At 42.5% G+C, this 21,941-nt stretch overlaps 1 protein-coding gene across 2 annotated transcripts; it reads left to right on the forward strand.

Moving 5' to 3' along the window:
- The first annotated feature begins 1,768 nt into the window (after positions 1-1,768).
- ttbk2a (tau tubulin kinase 2a) lies at positions 1,769-21,432 on the forward strand. 2 transcript variants are annotated; one of them, XM_005926007.3, is made up of 16 exons: positions 1,769-2,129; positions 6,881-7,042; positions 8,227-8,374; positions 9,505-9,578; positions 10,973-11,113; positions 11,511-11,615; positions 12,091-12,156; positions 12,294-12,386; positions 12,468-12,593; positions 12,731-12,888; positions 13,224-13,431; positions 13,542-13,765; positions 13,883-14,435; positions 15,281-15,619; positions 16,408-17,375; positions 17,534-21,432. In XM_005926007.3, the coding sequence occupies exons 2-16, from the start codon at positions 6,974-6,976 to the stop codon at positions 17,979-17,981; spliced, it is 3,720 nt and encodes a 1,239-aa protein (XP_005926069.1). In that variant the 5' UTR covers positions 1,769-2,129; positions 6,881-6,973; the 3' UTR covers positions 17,982-21,432. The 2 variants fall into 2 exon arrangements, with proteins under 2 accessions (XP_005926069.1, XP_042078313.1); XM_042222379.1 differs by lacking the exon at positions 15,281-15,619 and having other exon boundaries at positions 1,770-2,129.
- The last annotated feature ends 509 nt before the right edge of the window (positions 21,433-21,941 follow it).

Consider the following 21,941-nt stretch of genomic DNA (forward strand, 5'->3'; position numbering starts at 1 on the left):
GTAATCATTGGAATAGACCTAGTAAAACTGCTGTTCAGTTACAGTGCATTGCATGATGCCAATGACTAATCTCAAATGTAATTGAATCAAAGCTGTGCAAAACAGGAAATTATTAAGACTCGGTTTCCAAACAAATTAAATCTTCAGCTGTGCTGAATATACACTGTATAACAATTGTTCCACACCAATGCACCGTAGTGGTGCAGGGAAAATAGGGTGCACAGTGTGCACAGAGCATGCTAGATAGAATCAAACAGAAATAACTGTATTGCAATCTTGCAGTTTTTTCTGCAGATGGAGCTATATTACAGTAATCTTGCATATCTTTTCACTGGATATTTTATTTTTATGCAGATAAAATGGGATAGTCTTTTTACAAACCACATTTTCTCAGGGTTGTATTTTTAGTATTTTCATTTTTACTATGTTATTATTTTCATATGCAATATATATGTGTAAAAGTAAGGATTTAGAAACTGTGATGTAAATCTAACTCTACTGCAGTCCTTTGCTGACATTAAATTTTCATTATTTATATGTGTTATGTCTGTGCCATGACTTCTGTATAACTTCATCAGTCTCTCCCATTGATGCAGATGAGTTTTGGCCCACTTTTTCTTTAAAATGTTGTCTCTATTCATTGAGGTTTGTAGGCCCTTGTTTATCTTTAGCTCTTTTAAGATCCACTAAAGCATCTAAATCAAGTTGAAGAATGCCCTTTGACTGGAAAATTGCAACACCTTGATTCTTTTCCAGCTGTTCAGTTTTAGATTTGTAGGTGGCCTTAGGGTCTTGGTGCCCAGATCCTGTGGCTGAAAACCAAACCCATATCATAATGCTTTCACGGCTATGCTTCATAGTTAGTATGATGTGTTGATATGCTGTGTTTGGTTTTGTGATTTATGGCCACACATGTCCACTTTGGCCTCATCTTTCTAAAGGACATTGTTCCAGAATTCGTGTGGTTTGTTTAAATGCAATTTTGCATTCCCAAGCTGTGCTACTTAGAGAGAAGAGACTAGAGAAGATGGATTTTTTGCAATTTCCCCTATATCACACCGTGTAGCATTGTAATAACACACATCTGAGTCCTGCGGACCAGCAAAATGCCAAAACCTCTGCTTTTATAGAGATGCTCACACTTGCTGATGATCATTTGATTAGCAACACCTTGCTATTACTTGCCCTCTTTAATTAGAAGTATTTTGTGTGCACTTGGCTTTTCACAGAACTCTATGCAGTCCTGTTTAAACTTTCTATTTCACATGACCGAAAGCAGAGTTTTGAGGTAACTTATTTACCCCAACTCCATTACAATTGTTTTACTATATCATCTTTCCTTTCTTTAGATTGAACTACAAGAAAATCACGTAACCACTACATGTAAATGCAACATTTTTTGACAATATCTTTGCTGTCGCACTTTTTTCTGTTCCACTTAAATAAAAACCGTGTATCGTATGTTTTGTATTGTAAAATACACTTTTCATCACTGAGTCTTGTTGTTTGTATAGCAATGGCGTCTTTTGCTTAATGCCGCCCCCTAGTGTTATTGATAAAAAACCGTCTCTTGTGGCCGCGTTCCAAACCAAACCGATTGTATCCTTCATATTATCCTCTAACATCATTTTCTCATATCTCCTTTGTACGTCCATATACGATGACACTCCGCATACGCTTTGGGCTGGGAAAACAAACGCAGACGCGGTGACTGCGTACTGCGCGTGCGCGCAACGCTAAACCGCGGAGACGAGCTTTAAAGAGGGCCCCCTCGCGCGCGTGGCCGTGCTGTTGCGAGGGGCGATCGAATCGGGGCCGCGCGCGCAGGAAGGCTGCTGATCATCACAGAGTTGTCACGTCACGGATCCGCAGCGACAGATAAAGATGCTGAGGTGACAGGCAGAAGGAGAAAACGGACGATCACACTCAGACATATTTCCTTCGCTCCTCCATTCGCTCTTTTATTTTATTTCCAGTCACCGACAACTCCACCACCACCTCCGCCTATGGACGCTTCGCTCGCTATGGGATTCCGCTCGTTGTCGTCCCCGCCGCCCCCAAACCAAAAGGATTTTTCGTAACCACACCCGGCTCTTCTTTGGAACAAGGGCTGGCAGCTCAGACCCGAGGTAAGGATCCAGATGATTCAGTGCCTCCTCTTTTTTTCCACCACTCTTAACACCCCCATGTTTGTCGGCGGCAGCTGCGTACATGCGTTCGGTTTGTTAACCTGCATGTTGTCAGCGCTTAAAGTCAGGCAGAATGGGCTTGCGTGGCCTGCGGGTGGCCAATGTGCGTGGACGCGCCTGAGTAAATCTGCTGTGGCAACCAAATCGCTATGCAACAGCTCTCCACAGCAAAGCCGGGGTCAGTCAATGCAGGCAGAAGGGGTTTCATTTTGCAGGGCGGCGTGATACCTTTGCTGGGACTCGGCTGTAGCTTGTTATCGACACATCCCGTTGAATACGATACAGAAGGCCTCTCTGTATTTGCTTGGTCACTGTGGTATGCACTAACAATGATCAAAAAGATGCACTGGAGGCAAGTGTAGCTCTTTACGTGAATGCATCTTTGATTCCCTATATAAACACACTTTCTGGTCCCATCCTTCCCAGCTTCCCAGTCTCCTCTTGATAGAACCCATCGTTCTGGAGAGAAGTCAGTCCAGACATTAATTTTCATCCAGCAGCAGTCTCTCCGTCCTACCACTGAACCAGGCCACTCTTGGATTAGGCAGAAGATATTCTCGTTGGATCCAGGCTTATACGCATGTATGCATAGCAAGCTTTCAGGGTCAGGTCTGATTTGTTGTTGTTTTTGTGAATATTCACCATCAAATCACATTCATATTCACTCTCAAGGAGAGCTACTCTGCGGCAGAATCACTCATTGACATTTCATGATGCTTTTTGTAGCTGTAAACTTGCAGCTTCCAGCAGACCTAAAGGGCAGAGGCGATGACCAGCTGCAGTCAGCAAATGAAAATGGCACTGCACCATCGTCGCCATGGAGATGCTGGGGTCAGGAAGCGGGATGCATTATGAGGCAGGAGCTGGCTGTCATACGCGCTTTTAATTTTGGGGTCCAAAGGCTGCTTCTGGTGGGCTTGTTGTTTTCTCTCTCGTCATTGGCGGTGTCTGGTATGGAGGAGGAGGAGGAGCGGAACCGTGCCCCCTCTGTAAGGCGTTAGATTAGTCACAGCGTGAGGCAGCCGGGCTGCCTTGTGCAGGTGTGTTGATTTGTGCAATATGTGTACAAGCTTATGTTTGAATGAATGCTGGTGTGTTTGTGGGTCAAAGATGGCCTCAGATGAAGCCACTATTTAAAACTTTCTTTCCCCACACCCTATTTGCATGAAATAACAACCTCCAACTTCTGACTAATTGTAAGCATATTATCTGCTACAGCCTCTTATATGTGATACCCAGGTGTGACCCTGAGGAAAAAACATCCTGAAGGAAAGCACAGGAACATGGGATGACCTTGAAGTTCTCACTCAGAGCACTAGTTATTCAATCACAGAGAAAGTTGCCCATCCCTTGAGGATATGAGCATTTTTGTGCAGCACGTTTGATGGCATGCTCTGTGATTTTGCATAAGCAGCAATTAGCTCAACGTTGAGAATTTACAGTTGGCTCAAAGACTTGCTGTGTTCATCGCTAATTTACCAAGAAAAATACTTTTATAGAAGTTTAGCCGGTGTGAATTAAAAATATTTCCTCTTTTGATTTACTTTTGATTCTCTTGAACCAAAGCAAGATAAAAGATTCAGGAGGTATGCTCAGGAGAGAAGAGGAGTTAGAGAGAGACAGGTGTAACAGTGAAGCTGGGGGGAGCGGAGGTAATGAAGGTGGTTGATTTTAAATACCTGGGGTCAATCTTTCAAAGCAATGGAGAATGAAGAAGAGAGTGCAAGGCAGCGCGGAGTGGGTTGGAGAGTCAGAGGCGATTTGTGACAGTAGGATGTGAAAAGGAAAGGTTTACAAGATGGTAGTGAGACCTGCTATGACGTATGGTTTGGAGTTGGTGACACTACCAAAAAGACAGGAAGCCAAGCTGGAGCTGTCAGAACTGAAAATGCTAAGATTTTAAATGGGAGTGACCAAAATGAACAAGATTAGAAATGAGTACATGAGAGGGAGAGCTCAGGTTGAACAGTTTGTAGATAAAGTTAGAGAGGCAAGGCTGACATGTGCAGAGGAGGGATAGCAGATATTCTGGGCAAAGGATGTTGATGCAGGTGCAAGGGAGGTGTAAAAGAGAAACATCATAGAGCAGCTTCATGGATGTAGTGACAGAGGACACGCAGAGGGTAGGTGTGACGGAAGAGGATGTTAGGGATCATGGGTGAGATGGAGGCAGAAGATTCACTGTGGCGAGCCCCCAAGGGAGCAGCTGAAAGAAGAAGAGTGAATGACCCAATGCTTAAAAGAACTAATGGTGAATGAATGTCAGCACTCACTCTGCTGTGTTTGGTATAGTAATTGGAAAATTCTAGCATGTGAAATGGTGACCGTGATCTCTGTTAATCCAAGCCTGCTGACAACAGAATGAGTGGCGCTCCTGTAGAGCATACTCTAGTATAGTTCGACAATCTAAAATGTTTTAGTATCATTAAATATGGTTTTCAGTCATTTTTACACAATAAAAGGTAAGGATTAGGGTTAGGGTTAGCCTCAAGGCTTCTTCAGCAGTAAAACTGTGCTACATCCTAGTTCATCGCAAAACAGTACAATGTAGAGATTAGTGGCATTTTAAACTAAATCAGAGCATATATACTGAATATATGCAGTGTTATAAATGACCGCACACAAATTTCCAACCTTGCATTGTCACAAGTGTGATCACTCAAAGCCGCTTCATTGTGCTGCACTGGCCAAAACACACAACCACTTTAATGTCATCTGATACTTTTTACACTGCGCTGTTTTTACGACATTTAGTAAGTGATTGTTGATTTCGAATTATCGCACGTGTCTTGATTTCAGTTAAGTTTTTCCATTATGAAGATATTTGGTTTGTCGTGCATTTTGTTGAGCTCTATGCATGTCATTTGTTACATATTTGATATGTTTAACCGCCTATAAATAAAGCATAAATTAGCTTATTATTATCCTCGCTACACCAATTCATGTAAAACAAAAAAACTGAAAAGCTGTAGGAGATGTAGACACATTCATAGTAGGAAACATATATAAATATGCAGCTGGGGTCATAATCAAGCCCCTTTTGTCCCGTGAAGGTAAACATTTTCAAATAGACTGTAGTGTTAGTGTAATGTAAGTCCATTACAGTAATTGCGAGTCATTAAAAGGGATTTGTTTGGTCCAGTTGTGTCGTTGGATCTGTGTAGCCTCAACAAAGACCACCTTACTCCTGAGCCTTAACCTTGGGTCACATTTCATGCTCATCACTTCACTGTTATCTACTCTAACCACACTTCTCCCTCTTCCCAGCCTCACTAGCATGCTGCATGATGGGATTGATTCCCTCCTTGATGCCGGGATCATGCCCTGTAACCAAATAGTGTTTTGAAGGCTCGTTGCGTAACCGTAGATGCTCGGGCGCCGTGTACAGAATGATGAATCAAAGTCGGGCTTGCTGTAAGCGAGTGTTTGAAGGCGGACTAAAGGAAGTATCTAGCGAGTGCTCTCCGGAGGAATGTTTATCTGCGACACGGATGTTGTATAATGCAGGAACATGGACTCGGTTTTTCAAAAGGAAATTCCATTTTAAAGTTGATGTGTGCTAAAGGAGTTTGGCCACATCATGTCAGCCTAATTAAATGATTGGTAACACTTTTTAACAGGTTGTATTTTATAGAGATTCTATAAATTATTATTAAGTTTATTAATAATTTTTCTATTAATGCATTAGAAGCCTTCAATTTGGCTCCTCTGGAAGGAGTTTATCCTCCAGCATGGTGCTTTTTAGACATCTAGTCCAAAAATGTTTTATTAACAAATGATTACCATGTGTATATGTAGTAATACTGACACAACTAACTTTATTTAATATGAACTGTAAGTTAGAATTATTACAAAATGATTCAGTATTGTGATAAATGTGAAAAGAGTTTATCTACAGCTGGATTTGACATGAATCGTCCATCTTTTCTTTCTTTTATCTTCATTCAATTTCCCAGTTGATGCCAATTTTTCTTTCTTTTGTATCAGGCGTAGGTATTATGTAAGCTGTAGCTTCAACCTACACATTTTTGGTTTGTCACTTGATTTTGTTTTTTTTAATCATTCAATTTCTCGTGATATAAATGAACAGAATAGAAATAACGACTGCAGATATCCATATTTCATTTGTGTGTGGAATTAAAAATAAACTTAAAACTGTCTTACAAAATGAAATGAATGAATATGTAATTTCTAAGAATAGTTGGTGCTTTGTGTAAATTCAGTTATTTATAAAAATGTGAATTTTTGTGTGGTTTGTTTTTAATCAGTTCACTACTGAGTCGATTTAAATTAAGGAAATTAAACATTACATCTGATAATACACTCATAAGATCTGCTGCTTGGCTTTCATACACAGAAGAGGGAAAATGATACTAAGATGATGAAACCTCTTTGTAATGTAATAGTTTTGCCTGTGAGTTTGTTGGGTGAGCTTGTCTAGAAGGACAGCTGCTGGCAGCAGGTGTGGCAGCTGCTGCAATGGTCACGTATCAGAAAGCTTCAGCTATTGAGGCAACGGTCGGTCTCTCAACTGAGCGGCATGCATGCTTTCTGTAGTGTTTTTAATGCCATAAAACCCTCTGGATGTTAGCCTGAGATGCTAAAGTGCAGCTTGGTCAAATGTAACCAGATTACAGCTGATTTCCTCCTTCCGCTTCTGACTGCTTTGTTTCTCTCTTGGACTTCCGTAGGGTTCTTCATCAGATCCCAAATGCTCTGCCCAGTGTGAGGCTGCTGGTCGTGGGGGAAGCAGTGAGGGCAGCGTCCCTAGATTTGCTGACGGGATGAGTGGGGGAGCAGAGCAAACTGACATCTTGAGCGTGCTCTCCCTGGTCAAGGAACGATGGAAAGTGGTAAGCACCGTGTTTTCCAGCTACAATAGGCAGCGTGTTTGTGCAGCCCCATCACTGCCTGTCCCGAGGTCACCCTCTGTTCCACAAACAGGATTTCTTTGTTCCTCAAACAATGCTTCCCCTGCCTATGAGCACCACCGCTTTCTTTTTAAGTGTCTCACCTGTGTTTTCGACGGTTTGGGGTCATGTCTCTCTGTCCGGGTTCTGCTGCTGCAGTACGGGTGATCCAAAAATAGCCTGTATAGCTATTTGTGGCAGTGCATTGTGCTATAGGCAGCAGCAGCAGTGCTCCCCAAAGGCCCATGTCTCTCACTGCTGTGCCAGCCTGGGCTCCATGTGAGGCTGTTATTCCTAACTGGCTCCACTTCCTGTCATCTAAGGAATTACATAAGAATGCTGCAGCTAATCCCACAACTTTAGTTCCAAGTGCGACAGAAAACTCTGTGCGAGCATGGAGGACAGTGAAGGGCACATCGAAGCTTAGGGGAAATTAAAGCTGTAGTAGTTGAGATACAAGATGAGCTTGAATACTACTGGTAGTTGAGAAGCAGCTAAAAGAATGAAATAAGGACGATGCTATGCACAAGTATAGGTGAACTATAAACTGAGCCATATAAATTCCTGCTGGTTAACCAGGAAGGAAATTTCCCATTTGCCAGCAGTTTTAATCAGAATCGTTTTTTTTTTAAAGAAAAAACTATTCAATTCAATTAATTCAATTCTATACATTCAAATAAGAACAAAAAATCTCCAACTAAGGATCAAACCAAATCGCAGTTATATCACGCCACAGAAAGGATAATAAGCTCGTGAAGCTCGCACACAAGAATTTCACTCACATGTGCTGTACCAATGTACCTGCACATGTGATGTGACAATAAAAGTGATTTGATTTGATTTGAAATACTATTAAATCGCAAGGAGGTTGGTTTTAAAGTGGAATAACCCCCTGCTCACCATCAGAAAAAGCACAGGTTTAAGGCCCTTTACAGACCCAAAGGCTACATCTGTCTTTTGCATACAGTTTGTGGGCTCATGTGCCATTGTAGTATTCTTCTAGTTGACAAAACACCTAATTGTCATAAACTCTGTGAAGCCTGAAATGATCTTCACCTCTTACTTTTACTCTGTAGAAGTAGAAGTAGTATTTTTATATATCATATGTGCCATCATCTTTACTCCAGGTGAAGAAGATCGGGGGTGGTGGGTTTGGGGAGATCTACGAGGCGACGGACCTGATGACGCGGGTCAGCGTGGCACTGAAGGTGGAGTCGGCCCAGCAGCCCAAACAGGTGCTGAAGATGGAGGTCGCGGTGCTCAAGAAGCTCCAGGGTGAGTGCAAATGGATTCACTGATGTCACTTATTGGTACTGGCCCATCGTCTCACACGTGCAGAGTATTTATTGTTATCATCCAGCAAATGTTTAAGAGAAGAAAAAGCATTCACAATGTCTATCCTTAGCATGTTTCCTTCCAAAAATCTCCTCCTAGGAGAAAATGCTGGTATCACTTGTTAGCATCAGTAGCAGGGTAGAATAAACTCTCCCTCTGAGAATAGATATAGATCTGAAAACAGTTTGGCCCAGGGTTCAGCACAATTTACCTCAGTCCATGCTGTGGAAAAAACATCTGTGGTGGTCCTGCTTTTTAACAGAAACAACACAGCAAGTGTACGGTTGTCTGTGCTTGGACACTCCCAGGGTTAACATAAACTTAGATCCTTTAGGGGGACTGTGTTACTTCCATTTCTCTTTCTTTTATAAAAGAAAAAAGGTCCTTCCTTCTCCCTTTTACCCACAATGCTTTTTTACCTCCCCCCTCCCAAGAAGAAAATCAATGGGCTGGGATCATGTTTGCTGTCTAATGGCTTTGGCCTGGAGCATCGTGGTCCTGTTGCTTCCTGAGGGAACCAGCATATAATTTGAGATGGGCTCAATTCCAGCCCCCCAACCATTGCTGACCCGCCCAGCTGTAGAGAGTAAATATCAACCAGCAGATATATAAAGCATAATGGAGTCAAATATAACCCACTTTCAACTTTGATGTATTTTTACCCTTAAATAACAATTTTGTAATAACAAATGATCTAAATAGTAGCATTTTTAGCACGAAGGTCTTGTCACTAACTATGCATGTAGACGCTGCTAGCTGAAGGGCTTTGGGGTGTGGCTGCAGCCAACCTGCCGGTGCAGCAATGTCCTTCCCATGCATAAACACACACACAAATGCTCAAGGCATCCATGCACACATGTCTAGACCTGGTGTCATGTGCTATATCCCATAAATCAGCAGGGAAATAATACAGTGAAGCTGCTGATGAGAGGGCACGGACATTGGATACGGTAGGGCGACTAAGTATGGGCGCACACATCATTATGATTCATACAACCAGCCCTCAAATAATACAGCACGTGTAAGGTGAGAGGAAGGATCCTAAAACTCTCTTGTCCTTTTTCTCTTAGGTAAAGACCACGTGTGTCGCTTTGTGGGATGCGGCCGTAATGACCGTTTTAACTACGTGGTGATGGAGCTTCAGGTTAGTCCCAAAGGAAAAGACTCGTCTCTAAAAAGACTCTAAATGAAGCTTCTTTAAGAGTCAACTAAATCACTCACCAAGCAAGTGTCAAACATTTGCTAATTTCAGTTTGTGCAATAAAGATTTTTTGCCTTTCTGTGTTTCATATATTTGGAAATGTAAAAAATGTGGGAATTGGATTACTGGCTGTACAAAGCATTTTAAAATCACAGAGTCAAGCTAAGTTAAAGCTCTAGAATTTATTTGAGTGGACTTTTAGACATTTTACTCAGTGATTATTTGGGGAATTAAAAAAAAATAAAGCACAACTATGCAAAGAGCAAGAATAACAACACAAACAAAGGGAAAACTAAATTAATAAGAAAAAAAACTTATGATTGAGCTAATAAACATCCTCATAGCACCTATTCTGCTTTGATCACTAGCTTGCTTCTGTTTAGTGTATTTCCAGTCATGCTGTAACTGTGTCTTGTGGTCATAGCCACCATTCAGTCAATATGTGCAATGTTTGACCATTTTGATTATTTACCCTGGCCTTGATTGGACTTTGGGCTGTTGACTTGGAGAAATCATGGTGAGCTCTTACTCAAAGTTACTGTTATATAGAAGATGGTTACATGAAACCAAAGCAAATAAACATTTTAGAAATTTCTAAAAAAATACTGCTGCATGTAAATAATTCAGCAGCTAACCTACAGTATATGCAAAAAAAAACCCCAAAAAACAAATATGGCCAAAAGAACAGTAACTATTTCCACTTTAAATGCATGTAGCATTTTGCAGAATATCAGGCAGAAGCAAACTCAAGCTGCAGGCTATTGATAGACTGCATCACATGCTGTGAATTGCAGGTATAAGATTTGTTTTCCATCGACCACATGAGGCTGTGTTACCCAAGACATGATCAGAAATTATAAATGCATCCTACTTGAATTGGATAGTAGTTGGCCTTGGGGTGTTATGAACGTGTGATCTGGTTGTAATTTGTGCAACCATTCCCACAGGAATGTCAAATTTTACTGCACCGCACTGGCTCCCGACCACACCATGTGCTTAAACTGTTGTGTGCAGCTCATTTCATGTTGTACCTCACTTTTGGCTTGTTTCCTGCCCGCTGAACACATCTGTCTATCGCCCAGGCCAAACATTTCAAACAGTAAAGCCTCTTTAAATACTTTTGTTCTTTTGTTTCATCATTTTTCAAACACTGTTCACTTTGTTTAGAGCACGATGGATGGATGGATGGATGGATGGATGGATGGATGGATGGATGGATGGATGGATGAATGGATGATTTGATTGATTGACTTGTTGTTCATTAAAAGCCAGGTGCAATGGGGAGATTTATCAGACAACTGCCTCTATACTAATAACTTGCTTGCGTGGCCCTTTAGGGTCGAAACCTGGCCGATTTGAGGAGAAGTATGCCTCGAGGAACATTCAGCATCAGCACCACCCTCCGTCTGGGGCGCCAGATCCTGGAAGCTATAGAGAGCATCCACTCTGTTGGCTTCCTGCATCGTGACATCAAACCGGTGTGTAGCAGGGAGTTGGGTGCAGGACATTCTTTGAATGCACATATGTCCCTACAGTATATTCAAGGCAGATAAGTAATATAAATATAGTCATATTTTTATTTCTATTGTCAGCATTGGACTCTGCCACTGACATCATTTTCTTGTAACTGGCTGCTAACATTGCTGCTGATTCAGTAGTTTGCTTTTTGCTTGCAGTAAGTCGGCTCAGCATCAGTGTTGGCTAGATTCCTAAAACTAACAAATGTAAATATTGTTTATCATCTGAGGTGCTGTCTTAAATTATATTCCCTTTCTGGAAGACATTTCTTATTCATATATGGATATACTGTAAATAGAAATGACATTTTATTGCGCATAGATTTCACTCTTTTTCAACTTCGTGTTTCTGCTACAGTCCAATTTTGCCATGGGTCGCTTCCCCAGCACCTGTCGTACCTGCTACATGCTGGACTTTGGTTTAGCTCGCCAGTTCACCAACTCTTGCCAGGAGGTCCGACCTGTAAGTGCATTCTCTGTTATGGCTTATATACTGAATCTGAAGGAGCAGTATGTAGGATTTAGTGACATCTAGCTTTTAAACTGAGGAGTGGAACTATATGAAAGTCCTATTTTAGCTCTATTTTAACTTGCACATTTAAGAACAGGGACCTTTCCACTGATAAAGGTTCTGCTCTGTTTACTGAGTTTTTGTGTAGCTTATTGTTTTGGTCTGTTGTAAATCCACAATGGAGACAAAGTTAACAAGTAACTTTTGAATATAATGCATGTTTTGCAGCTATAAAGACAGATACTTTTGTAGTTTCGTGTAGAGTTTTGAAATTTAAACCAATTCTTATCTTGTTCTCCAAATCTCTGTTTGTAACAGGAAGCAAATTAAAAGTTTATGTCTAAAAATCTTGTTTGAAACTAACCATAAACAGGTTAGATATCATCAGCATCACCATTTAATGACTATGCCTGTCTTTATTTGTCAGCCCCGTCCAGTCGCAGGGTTTAGGGGAACAGTGCGATATGCATCTGTCAATGCGCACAAGAATAAGGTCAGTATCTGCCAAGTATGCGATAGAGGTTTTGTTTCATCTGTGATGCTGTCCTGCATATGTCTTCCTCTTCTTTTCTTTTTTGACAGTCAAACATTATCCAATCCTGTTAACTCAGAGTTGTTTTCATTCTGCAGGAGATGGGACGTCACGATGACCTGTGGTCTCTCTTCTACATGTTGGTGGAGTTCTTGGTCGGTCAGTTGCCGTGGAGGAAGATCAAGGATAAAGTGAGGGCACTGAAAAAAATTTGCTCTGTCCTGGTGGCTCCAAATGATGACATATAATTGATGTGTGTTTGTGTATTTTAGGAACATGTGGGAAAGCTGAAAGAGACTTATGATCATCGTCTGATGCTCAAACATCTACCGGCAGAGTTTGGTGTGTTCTTGGATCACATCTCCAGCCTTGACTACTTTACCAAACCTGACTACCAGGTATGATTTACATTCAATAAAGAGGGAAGGTTTTCCTGTATCATAACCTGAGCAAATCGCTCAGGTTTTCGAGTGCATATATATTTTCTGCTTCTATCATGATGAATTGATGATTATATATTTTTGTGTTGTTGCAGCTGTTGATGTCAGTGTTTGACAATAGTATGAAAACCTACAATGTCGTGGAAAATGACCCCTATGACTGGGAGCGGACCACTACTGATGGCACGCTGACGATTAGTGCCAGTACCACGACACCTCAACATCACACTCGCCTCACTCCAGCACACATGGGGTATGTTTGAAATATATACATGTATAAGTACAGAAGCATGTTTTATGTTGTCTATTTTCAGTAACTTCATGTATGGCTGAAATTTCTCTTGGGTCCATTTAACAAAAAAAAAAAATATATAGTATATATATATATATATAAATTATATATATAATTATATATATATATTAATATATATTATATATATATATAATATATATAAGATATATAAATATATAATATATATATAATATATATATATAATATAATAATATATATAATTATATTATATTAATATATAATATATATGATATCTTCAGAGACATTGAGAGTGTGTGCACCTTTTCTTGTTACAGTATGGCAAATGCGTCCCTGATCCCTGGCGATCTGCTGAGAGAAAATACAGATGAGGTTCTGCAGGATGAGCAGCTCAGCGACGTGGAGAACAACCCTGCTCCAGAGCGTCTGCCGGGCTCTCCCCTCCACCCGCACCGGAACCAGGAGACTGACGTCTGGGAGGAGCTGGATCGCAACCGTAACCGCATCAGGACAGCTGTCTGGAAGGTAAAAGCCACAGGGAATTCAAAGAAAATATAAGAAATGAACTTCACCTGCTTCTTTGGCATTTAAGTTACATTTAAAAAAACAAAACAAAAAATCACTGTCTCCCACAGACGGCAGCGGAGGAGGAACACTGCAACAACCAGGGCAACCAAGGGCACCAGAGCCCCTATGCTGGTCCAAGCCTGGGTTCCCCTGTCAAACTGCACTCTGAGGTGGTGGCTTCAGACCGTGATGGCCCTCTGCTCAGGAAGCTCCGCAACATCCACAGCTTCGAGCTGGAGAGGAGGCTTGGCCTGGAGTCCAAGCCCAGCCCAGAGCGCTTCGTGGATGCCTGGTAAGTCTACTAAGCAACCAATACTTGTACTGCACGGTAATACTTACTTTCTTATCTAAATTCACCTTTAGGTAGACCAGAAGGTTGATTGTTTGCATTTGTCTTGTATATGTTCAGTTCAGCAAAGCAGCAGCTAGGCACTCAACAACAGGAGAAGGAATCTGACAGAGCTGCTATCATCCCAGTAACTCAGGCTCAAACTGTAATTGCCGGGGAGCGTCCTGATAGGGTTTGGCACTATGATGAAGAGTTCCTATCCGGTGGTGGTTCTCCTAAGCCAGCTTCCCCTGGATCGTTAGAGCAGGGAGAGGGGGCAGCCAGCAGTGGGGGATTTGTGGCCCTCAATTTGAGCTCTGGGAGGCAGGACTTTGACTCAAGGGAGTGGGTAATGGTGGAGCGACCCAGTGGGTCCCCAGGAGTCAAGGCTACCACCAGCCCTTCGGAGGAGGATGAGGAGCCAGAGGTGCTACAACCAGATGGACAGGATCCTGGATGGGAAATGGGCAGCCAGAGCCCTAGATCGGGGAAAGCCAAACAAGAAAGCACGGCCTCTTCCAAAGGAAGTGTAAAAATGGACAAGTTGGAGCTTAGTGTGGGCCCCGCAGGGCCCTTGCCCCCAATCACTCCAACCAGCCCGGCTGAAGCTCTGGCTGAGGGAGTCCTCACACAGGTAAGCACTTTCATTTGAATACCATATCATAACATGGCATACATAATCCTGACTATAGTCAGCATTTTACAAGGTTAAAAAGCTGCACAGAGTCAGAGTTCTAGGTATAGAACGTAAATGCTAATATCATTCAACAGAGTGTCACCAGCTGCATCTTGCTGTGGTTTGAAGCTAAATGTTACTGCTTTATGTCTGCTCGCTTCTTCACTTGTGTGTATTTGTTAGAAAAAGATAGTTGTGACACAACTCAGAGCTTTTTATCAGATCACAGCATGGGAGAAAGAGGTCTTATGGCTTTGATTTACTTTAATTTGTAATCAATCTAATTATTTATTTGCAGGCATTTGGGTTAAGTGGTTGCTTTTTTCCTTTTTTGCTTCTCAAATCAAACTTTTTATTTCCAAAATATGTTTTGATTTGCTTACCTTAAACTACTTTCTTGCTACTTACCTATTCATAACATCCCAGTAGTCTATATCTTCCATTTCCATATTGCTGCTCTGTCTCTGAGCTTAACTTTGACTGATTTTAACATGTAAGAGAACAGACCTGCTGTCTATCCCCTGACTTCCTCTGCAGTCCGAACTTCTATATCCAGATTGCAAACATAAACTGCCATAACAAAAACTCCCTGACTGGTCTCCATCTTTCTTCACCAGTGTATGCAAAAATTTTCGAACTTCTTTAATTGATCCCTTCATCACTTAAAGCTCTGCATCCTGCTCCCCGCTAGCGCAGCCTGCTTGTCCCACCTCACAGTACTTCCACTATACTTCCTCAGTCCCTCACAAATCTCACAACCCCTCCTCTCTCCACCTCCCACTTCTTTCCCTCCCATCTCTTAGCTCCCTACCTCTCCTCCATCTCTGCCCGAGGAGGTTGCGGTCCGGACATCCAGCCCCATCCCTCTGCGCTCTCCCAGTCCTCACACCCTCCTGACCACCTTGTCGGACCCACTGCACCAACGTCAGCTGCCGGCCCTGAGGCGCAGCCAGTCCGCCGACCAGCAGCCGCAAGAACGCCCCTCCTCTTCCTCCTCCTACCACGCCTCCCTACCTCTGCCACCAAACCCCACCCCCAGCACCTGCTCACCCAGTCGCAGGAAATTGCCAGCCATCCCTGCGGGTGCTGCCAACACCAAGTTTCCCTCAGTCATTCGCATCACCCGTGCCCAGCTTCAGCAGGTGATGAGCCCATCACAGTCCTGTAAAAAGAGACCTCCATTCAGCTCCCTCTACATCAGTAGCATTACACCCGCTGTCAACATTTTTGTTCTTTTTTTGTTTTCATTTAAGTTGCTGGTTTTGGCTTCTTTTCTTCATTTGGCTTGCTTATTGTGTTGCTGTCAGGCAGCTCTCTCCAGAAACCATAAGGGGCATTGTGCAGGCCAGACAGAGCATGGGTCAGATGTGTCCTTGTGTCTGGACATGTGTTCTTGTGATCTGGATAGGGTTTGTGTGTTTGTCTGATTGTGGCATGTGTGTTTGGAATGTCGAGTCATGACTACAGGTTGCATGGTCTCTTTTGTTTCAGATCGTCTTTGTCCTCTCTATCTTTCTCTTTCTCTCTCTCTCCCTGTATTTGTTCCTCACCCTCTCTTCGCTGAAGCCCCCTGCGAAGTTGCGTGAACGTTTCCTGTCCTACTTGCTGGTTTAGTACTCACAGCTTGACTGACACTGCCATAGCACTTGTGTGTTTCGGTCTGATAATGGTAGCTATGGTATTGCATGCTGTTGCCAAACTAATCACCATTTATTACCACATTTTGTAAAATTGTTCAGTGTTCACACATCTGCAACAGGCTCTTGCTGCAGATCTACAGCACAACTCGCCATGTTGTAGTCTATCAGCAACAGACCTTTGACAATTTAGAATATTACTGCCATTTTTTTAGTCTTTTCTTTTTCTTAAATAATACCTGTGTCTTTTTCTCTTCCCTCCCATGTCTCCACCTCTTCCCTCCCCACTCCAGTTGACGGCTCAGCGTCCCTCTGGGCTTTCCTCCCAGTCAGGCTCAGACAGTGCTCCACAGTGTTTCCTGCTGGAGAGGCATGGCGAAGCTGAAGCAGAAGCTCAGCAGGTTCAGGAGCGTACAGTGGACATCAGCTCCCCGCAGGACCATGTGGCCTCCCATCCAGGGTCACCAGTAGACCCCCTGGCTGAGATGCTGGTTAATGGAGACAGCCGCACCAAAGCTCAAAGCCCTGTGCCAAGCCGCACGTCTTCCCCGCGCTGCCCTCGTTCACCGTGCTCGCCTCCTCCATGCTCGGCATCTTCCCATCGCTCTCCTCGCAGCCCCTTGTTTGCCAATGGCCGTCTTTCCCCTCCTGTTAACAACCAAAGGGATTTAAGTATTGGAACTTTCCTCAAGCTTAAAGACAATGAGAATGACTCTATCCCCACTCCCTGTGTCACAGAGCCTCAGTTGAAGGGGGAAGACCCTAGAGAAGTTAACCTGACCCCAGAACAGATCACTAGCCCAGCCTCCTCCACCCCGCTGGCTGCCCCCCGTAAAGACCCTAGCCGCAGGCAAAGTCGAATCCCTGTGCTGGAGCCCTCTGCCCTCCTGGAGCTCCCTCCACCAGGATCCGCCAAGGAAAAGCTCTTACAGAAGAAAGCCAGCCACCAAGGCCAGGTCCCCTCACCCACTGCCTCGCCGTCCCTCTCTGATAGGCGTGGCCCAATGGTAGCCTCCCTCACTAGAGATCCACTGTCCTCCACCTCTGACCGCTCTCAGGATGAGGACTCTCTTATGGGCTCCCGTTCTGACCGCCAGGGAGACGACGCTCCGTCTCTCTCCTCCTCCTCTAGCCCGCTGTCCCGCAAGAGCAGGATCCCTCGTCCCGTTCAGGCAGCTTCTTCTGCTGAGCAACTGGCTGCTCAATTCATGCCACGTCCACCTCCTGGAAAACCACCGTGTCGCCCCACAGTGGAGGGCAGGTAAGTTGTTGCCTTGCATCTTTTACTTTCATTAAGATACTATAAAGATATTTTCTCTTTTATTTATTTAATTTAATAATTTATGCCAAGAAACTTGATTTATCTCCATTTGAGCTTTGCTGTAAAATATCACTTGCTGTTTTTCATGCTTCACTCAGGCTTAGACGTTACCGCATCCGAGCTGGCAGCACCAGTGACTCAGAACTGCTGACGTGTATTGCTCAGCTAATGCATGGCTCCCGTGGCTCCCCCCTTCACCACCGCTCCTCTGCCCAGCACGGGGGCTCCAGGATGGGCATCTGCAGCCTGACGAGCTCTCCGCACCACCACCGCAGCTCGAGCGCCTCCCCCCGCAGTTCCTCCTCCCTGCAGCGCTCGGTCAGCTCCTCGCCCTCTCGCCACGAGCACCGTGGCGGCGGGGGAGGGGGCTGCTTTGGCCGCAGCCGCTCACCCCCTAGCTTCTCCGGCTCGCCGCCTCCCCGCCGCTTCTACCACCACCACCAGGATACATGCTGTAGTCGGCAGGCGCGCACCAGCCCGTTCCACCTGTCTAGAGGAAAAGGCTGCAGCAAAGAGAGCAAGTGCTCCAGCAAACTGAGTAGATAGACCCCACCAGGTTGAGTTGCTATAGCAGAGAAGTTGTAATAGGACAGACATCAGTCAGTGAGTCTTCCTGTATAATCAGTAAAATAGTCTGAACTTTACTCCTCTCACAGTTTGTCAGTGTTCTCTTCGCTCCTTCTGTTTTTTGCATAGGCTTTGTCATTCAGTATGTGTCCAGCTTTTAAATACCACCCCAGTGATTGTAGTTTTGCACTAAGGCTGCCGGACTCCTGGAAAACATATTTTAAAAAAAGACTTTTATTAATCTTTGTGGCACAAGATATCCAGAAATTTTAGTCCAACCCCCAAAAATGCTGCCTTTCCCAAAACTCTGAGGACATTAAATACTTGTTCACAAGCTGAATGACGATGCATGACTAGCAGACTGAACTTGAATTGGTGGAGTGCGTCCTTTATGATAATTTACCAAACAGGCAATGTTGTGTCAGGGTCTTCTTTTCATTTTTACAATCAATGCTGTAGTTTAAACCGTTCATGCAGCGCTGTAACACATAAATCAGAAGTTAGTTGGACCAGTGGGCACATATATAAAAGTCTCCGGATTATTGAACTTTGATTTGTCCTGCACCGCAATATATTAGAACTTATTTATCCCCAGCACTAATGCATTTGAATCATACTGATGGGATTTGCAACTTTAATTATTGGCCGGAGGGCCTAACTCAGATCAGGCAGGGTATAACGTTTTCTTTCTGCTAAATGTGAATGCATAATAGGCAGAATTTGTGTATTTATTGAGATATTTATTTTGATGCTTGGCAATGCTTACGACTCCTATCCTCTCGCGTGCGATCGTTAAAGTGTGGTTTTTGTGTCACGTGCATTCGTTTTTAAAATGAGGGGATCGCTCAAAGCGACCCTTTATACAATCAGTCATGTAAAGCATGTGAGGACTCACACCTTTTTGTGCCTACTGTGTTGCTGAGAGGGAATCTGAAATGTCACACTGGAATGAAGGAATTAGAAGTTAGACTTGTGATGTTTTAGTAGCAGTAGTAAGTTTAAACGACTCAAGGTGCACTGATGTTCGTCGTAGCGCGTGCCTTGGCACTTCGGGCAGCTTGAAGATTCACTTTGGTGTGTTTGTAATTAGCGGAGGAAGATAAAACAACAAAAAAACCAAGAGCCAAAAAACAGACTTGTGCCAGCGGTTATAAGACAACCCTTTTCATTCATTTATGTAGAAAAGGTAGCAACACAAATGTTTGTTAATCAAACATAATTTGAGCAGCAGTTTACTTAAGGACAAAGTAGCTATTATTTGTAACAGGAAATATTAGCTGTCCTGTCTACATACCAGGCCAGTGTTTGAGATAAAACTCTGAACAAATGTGAATTTCAGACCTCAAAAAAAAGAATTTTGTCAAATGTTATTGAAAACGGAGGCCATATGTACATATTTCTCACACCAAAACGATGCTCCATGCCTCCACGTGCGAGAATGTTTTATTTCCGTTCCCGTTTCTCCCGCACCGGAGAATGTCTTTTATATAACGACATACAGTATACGTTCTGTGCACAAGGTAAAGAAGCCAGAGTGTTGTTTGTGTTCAGTTTTTAGTCAGGATTCCTCACTGAAGCTCTCCTCCACAACCCATTCCCACTCCTCTGCTTGTAAGATACTGTAAAATAACTTCAGCTTCCTTCCAGTGCTTCTCTTTGCATGCTCAACAGAGAAAACCCCCCAAATCGACTACTGAGTAAAAAGCCGCATAACACTCATCATTATATAGCATTTACCACATTGGCCATTTCCTGTTAGGTGAATCTCTAAATCTTCTCTGGCTCGTATTAAAAACTTGCTTTCTTACCTGATGTTAGTTTTCTGCACCGACCTGGGATGATTCTATCATTGCATATAATTGTAGTGACATGCAAAAATAAAAGGAGAACAGACTTGCCTGCATTTTACAGTCTTGCATTGTACTCACGAGCTGAAGCCTGATGGTAGTCACAGTCACAAACCACATCGCCAAATATTTTGATATACTTTGCAGTTTGAGTTGAGATGAGAGCGTCTTATTTCTGTCGATATTAAACAATGCTGTTTCGTCTGACTCATGTAGATTTCGCAGGTACCTACGCTAGCCTCACAGAGCAGCTACGATGACTCATCCTGAAGGCAGACATCGTTCAGTCAGTCAGCCGCCTTAATGTCTCTTCTCTGCCCCTCTGTGCATAGCGAGGGATGACTGAGCCTTGTCTGTGTTGGAGATCATTCCAGTATTAGGCCAAGCCAAGCCTTTCTCTCTCTCTCTCTCTTATCTCTCGGTCTATAAATGGCATGTGCTACCATGCAAACCCTCGCCACTGAAATCAGTGCTGAAAGACTTCTGTGTCAGAGCCGGAGCGCTCCACTGTGAGAATGTGTGGACCATTTACTGATCGACTGGTTGAAATTGGAGAATTTCAGGGTGCCGTATTCAAGGTGTGTTTGCAGTGTGATAGCTGTATGCTTTCAAATGGCTGTGCAATTTATACGTCGCCAGCGAGCAGTCTTTGAATTCCCCCTCTTTCAAGGCTTCGAAGTTCAGAACGCTGTTGTGCAGACTTTTAATATATACCTGTAAAATATTGAAAGTAGTATTTAAATAATATCATTATCGTACAAATATGACATATATCCTAACGGGCTTCAATGAAAGGGAAGGACAGACACTAAACAGTGTGCTGCTGATTTTAAAAGATAATCAGATTTCTTATCATGGGTTTTAATATTATTATCTCACAAGTGGTGTGTAGTCGTAGGATTAGTGTTACCTTCCAGATGAGATTTTTCTTTGTCACTTTTAAAAGTGGCTCGCTATTAGAAAGTGTCATATTTATAGTAGCTTGTTGGGGGTTTTTTGTGGTTACACAAAGCCACAGACCAACAGAATAAAGCCAGCTGTTTTGTTTTATTTTGAAAGGTGAGATGGAAACTAATAAAAGCTTTGGTGTGCACTTGTACACTTCTCATGTCATGATATTGAATTGCTTATAAATACTTGACAGAAATTATTTATTGTGACTTTTGCTAATTTGCCCATCTGTCATTTTCACTTGAGTTGTTGGGATTTTTTCAGTGGTTGATATTTTTGTGTTGTAATGTATGTCGTTGTTTTGAAATGTAACTGTACAGTCTCAAGGAAAGAATGTAACAAGCGGGAGTTTTGCATTGTATATACCTGTAATTATTTATGTTAATTCTATTATTTGTATCATATCAATGCCTTGTACAGTGTTTTGTTTCTTTTTGTTTTCAAATTATTTTGTATTTTATTTTTATAAACTGGTTACAAATAAAATACTCATTCCGCATGCAGAAAGAATTTTGTGACAGATTCCTGTTTATAATCCTGAAATGTTGGACACTGAGCAAGGATACGCATATTAAAATTGCTAATTTATAAAGTGCTTCTTTTTAATTGAAATAAAACCACTGGGCATTCAAGCTGTTGTTTTTTTGAAAAAGACAAAAAAAAAAAAAAAAGCATCCAACAAAACATAAAAAGTAACTGAGTTGATAACATTTTACTTGCTTGTGCTTTTAAGGTTACATTGAAAATGAAAAACAAGTAAAAAGGATTTATTCATTGTTTTGTTTTTCTAAATGGAAATGTTAGTCCCAAAATTAAATAAAATATATCACAATTTTTGAAGATTGTATTCAAAGTCAGCAATGCTGTGTGTATCTTAATACAATATGATTTAGACTCAATCATTAAATAAATAAATATATAGCTATAGACACCCCTTATTTCTCTAATTCTAGGAACATAAAAAATACACTACCAGTCAAAGGTTTGGACACATTCTCAATGTTTTTTCTTTATTCTCATGACTGTTTCCATTGTAGATTCTCACTGAAGCCATCGAAACTGTTAATGAACACACAAGCAATTATGTAATAAACAAAAAAGTGTGAAATAGCTCAAAACATTTTTATATGTTTCGTCGTGA

This window comes from Haplochromis burtoni, unplaced genomic scaffold (assembly GCF_018398535.1).
Source record: "Haplochromis burtoni strain Fernald_Lab_line unplaced genomic scaffold, NCSU_Asbu1 Contig_85, whole genome shotgun sequence".
In the NCBI taxonomy this organism is placed as follows: domain Eukaryota; kingdom Metazoa; phylum Chordata; class Actinopteri; order Cichliformes; family Cichlidae; genus Haplochromis; species Haplochromis burtoni.